Source organism: Sinocyclocheilus anshuiensis, unplaced genomic scaffold (genome assembly GCF_001515605.1).
Source record: "Sinocyclocheilus anshuiensis isolate Anshui unplaced genomic scaffold, SAMN03320099.WGS_v1.1 scaffold2051, whole genome shotgun sequence".
In the NCBI taxonomy this organism is placed as follows: Eukaryota; Metazoa; Chordata; class Actinopteri; order Cypriniformes; family Cyprinidae; genus Sinocyclocheilus; species Sinocyclocheilus anshuiensis.
In genome coordinates this window covers 72143-75049 of record NW_015551258.1, presented here as the reverse complement: position 1 = coordinate 75049, position 2907 = coordinate 72143, and the positions used below count along the sequence as shown (strand labels likewise).

Below are 2907 nucleotides of genomic sequence, written 5' to 3'. Positions count from 1 at the left end.
TCACTCACACACACACACACACACACACACACACACACACAGTAAACCTGTGATAAACTACAGCTGTGGAGTGTGTAATGATTTTTATGCACACACATGTTCCTGTCGCAGTCGTGGCTGTTCATGAATCTGTTATTTTTTATTGATTATGATTTGCGCTCACACTGTCTGCGCAGAAGAGATCTGATCAGCAAGACAAAACAGTAAAAAGCACATTTTGGCTTTTTAATTTATGGTGAAATGGTGAAAAAAAATTGGCAAAACACTTGGGGAAAAAAACTCGAAAAACCGTATTCGGCCTTCGGCCCAGTGTTTAATTTTGTTCGGTTTCGGCTTCGGCCAAGAATTTTCATTTCGGTGCATCCCTAAAGCAAACTAATGAGCTGCTCATGGCTTCTGTGGAGATCAGTTGGCATTCAGATGTGGCTTTATTTCATGACGCACCTCACTGTAGGCTCTTTAAAAAGTCTGAAATCACATGATCAAAATTAAGCCCATAAAAAAATCTTAAATAGTCTCAATTTTAATTTTAAGAGGTGGTAAATTTGGGGTTAGAAAAACAGTTGCCCCAATACAGATATATGATTATTAAACTTTAAAGGGTTATGATTGAATGAAATAAATGTGAGCGTGGCTCATTTCAAAGTTAAAGCGCGGCGCTGTTGCGTGTTCAACAGGATCACGGTTTCAGAGTGAACACCACACATTTATGCCTAATGATTGCTAATGACGCACACTATGTGCATGTTATGGTGTTTATTATAATATGTTGTAGATGGTTGCAAGATGCAGATTTTATGTCTCTGCTAAATAGCAAAGCATTGACATTTCAGAATAAGAGTCCCTGTGTACTTAATGCTTGTTTATGATTAAAAATCCCTCGTTATGCATAAACTATTTTATTATTGGTATTTTGGTCACACAGTAAACACTATCTGGCATTTAAATTAATGTAATCACTTGTATTTTCTCTCTGAACCGCCGTGTCACAGGAAAGAAAGACTAAGAACATTTTTAACACATTCCATATATAGATTTTATTAGTATAGCCACAATAATCTTCTTATTGCCTTTCTTTAAACGCATTATAGTATCAGCTCAATCCAGTTCCGGTGAACCTCTGTGTGTGTTGATATGTGAGAGCATGTTTCAGTTCATGTGTAAATATTGAATAAAACATTTCTTAATTTAGCAGATGCTTTTATCCAAAGCGACTTACAAATGAAGACAATGGAAGCAATCAGAATCAACAAAAGAGCAATGATATGCAAGTGCTATAACAAGTCTCAGTTAGCTTAACGCAGTACACGTAGCAAGTGTTTTTTTTTAATCATATAATAAATAAGAAAATAAATAGAGTGCAAGTCTAAAAGGAGCAAGTTTTCTTTTTTTAAAGAATAGAATTAGAATAGAGAGTGCTAGAGTTGGAAGAGATGTGTTTTAGCCGATTCTTGAAGAATCTATACTTTTACATTTGCACTTACCCTGTTTTGCGGTTATTTTGAGATGATATGTGTTTGTTCTGTAACCGCATGCTGTATTTTATTTGTACAGGTCTTAAAAAGTCTTACATTTGATTTTAAAACCCTGAAAAGGCATCTGCTGAACTTCAGGTCACTTCCGTCGCTGCAGACCCGATATGTGTCGGGATCTGTTCAAGCGCAACTTTTACTGAAGTGCTTTCAGAGTCGCAGGAAGTAGAAAGTGCCGCTCTCATCTGTTCTTACAGATGTGTCTTCTGGTTCTGCTAATGTGAAGATTATTTTTGCGGCCCCATCAGCAGGTCCCATGGAGAGGAAGTCTCTGGTCTTGTATTGAGAAACAGCCGACACTTCTCTGTCACAAAATTAAACTCTCACTTCCTGTAACTGTGCGGTGCCTGCTTTTCTGACTCTGCAGCGGTCGAGAAGCGCCGAACAGAACGGCAAACCGTGTTTTTGTTAAACCACACTGACACATCATTGCGCTGAGTAACCTGATGCCACCTGAGCTCAGCGTTTTTATGTAAAACTGAGTTCACATTCAAAATCAGCAGACTCCGTATATATAGACACATATTGACAAATAAATATCATCTGATTTGATTTTCAAGCTGAAATTCTGAAATTCTGCCCATGAAGCATAAGGTTGGAGCACTCACTCACTGCACACTAAACACTGCATACTGCTTCAGAATTACAGCGAGTAAAACTTTACAGTGTGTGATGCAGTGTGCTCTGTTGAGTACTGCAGTAGTGTACACATGCTGTATACTGCAGAATGCTAGTATGCTAACCCTAGTGTCTTCTGGTTCTGCGTTTGTGTCTGTCTCTTCCAGTTATCTCACTGTGTTGTTGTTGTTGTTTCTAATGCTGCCTGTACTTTAGGATTGCTTGCTGCAGAAAGTAGGTATCCCACATAGCCTTTGCTTGCCATCCAAACAACATCTTCATCTTCATCTTTATCTTCATCATCTGTTGTCTTGCATGTTCTTCAGCACATCAGTCCATCAAGTGCTTCTTCGTTTTCCACTGAAACGTGACTCAAACAATCAGAAACCAGGATTCATCTCCTTTCCTGTGCTAATGTGAATGATGTCTGAGCTGTGTGAGGATCTGTGAGGTTCATCTCCATCTGTTGAGTTTTAGGAGGTTCTCAGGAGCTTCCATGATGCGTCTGATTCTTTATTCATGCACTGGTTTTTGGCAAAGAGCTGGTTTGCTGTCGCTGATGGTTGTGTGTTTGTGTGTTTAGGGGCCGTGTCTCAGGTTCTGGACAGTCTGGAGGAGATCCACGCGCTGACCGACTGCAGTGAGAAAGATCTGGACTTCCTGCACAGCGTCTTCCAGGACCAACATCTGCACACACTGCTGGATGTGAGTAAACACACACACTCACTCACTCACTCACTCACTCACTCACTCACTC

The 2907-nt window shown here is 39.7% G+C and overlaps 1 protein-coding gene across 1 annotated transcript in view; it reads left to right on the top strand.

The window, feature by feature from the left end:
- The window catches only part of LOC107663433 (peripheral plasma membrane protein CASK-like), a 57026-nt gene that overhangs the window by 36284 nt on the left and 17835 nt on the right, over positions 1-2907 (top strand). The window contains exons 11-12 of the mRNA XM_016453669.1: positions 2367-2384; positions 2734-2855. Of these exons, the coding sequence (XP_016309155.1) occupies positions 2367-2384; positions 2734-2855 (140 nt within the window). The remainder of the gene's footprint in view (positions 1-2366; positions 2385-2733; positions 2856-2907) is intronic.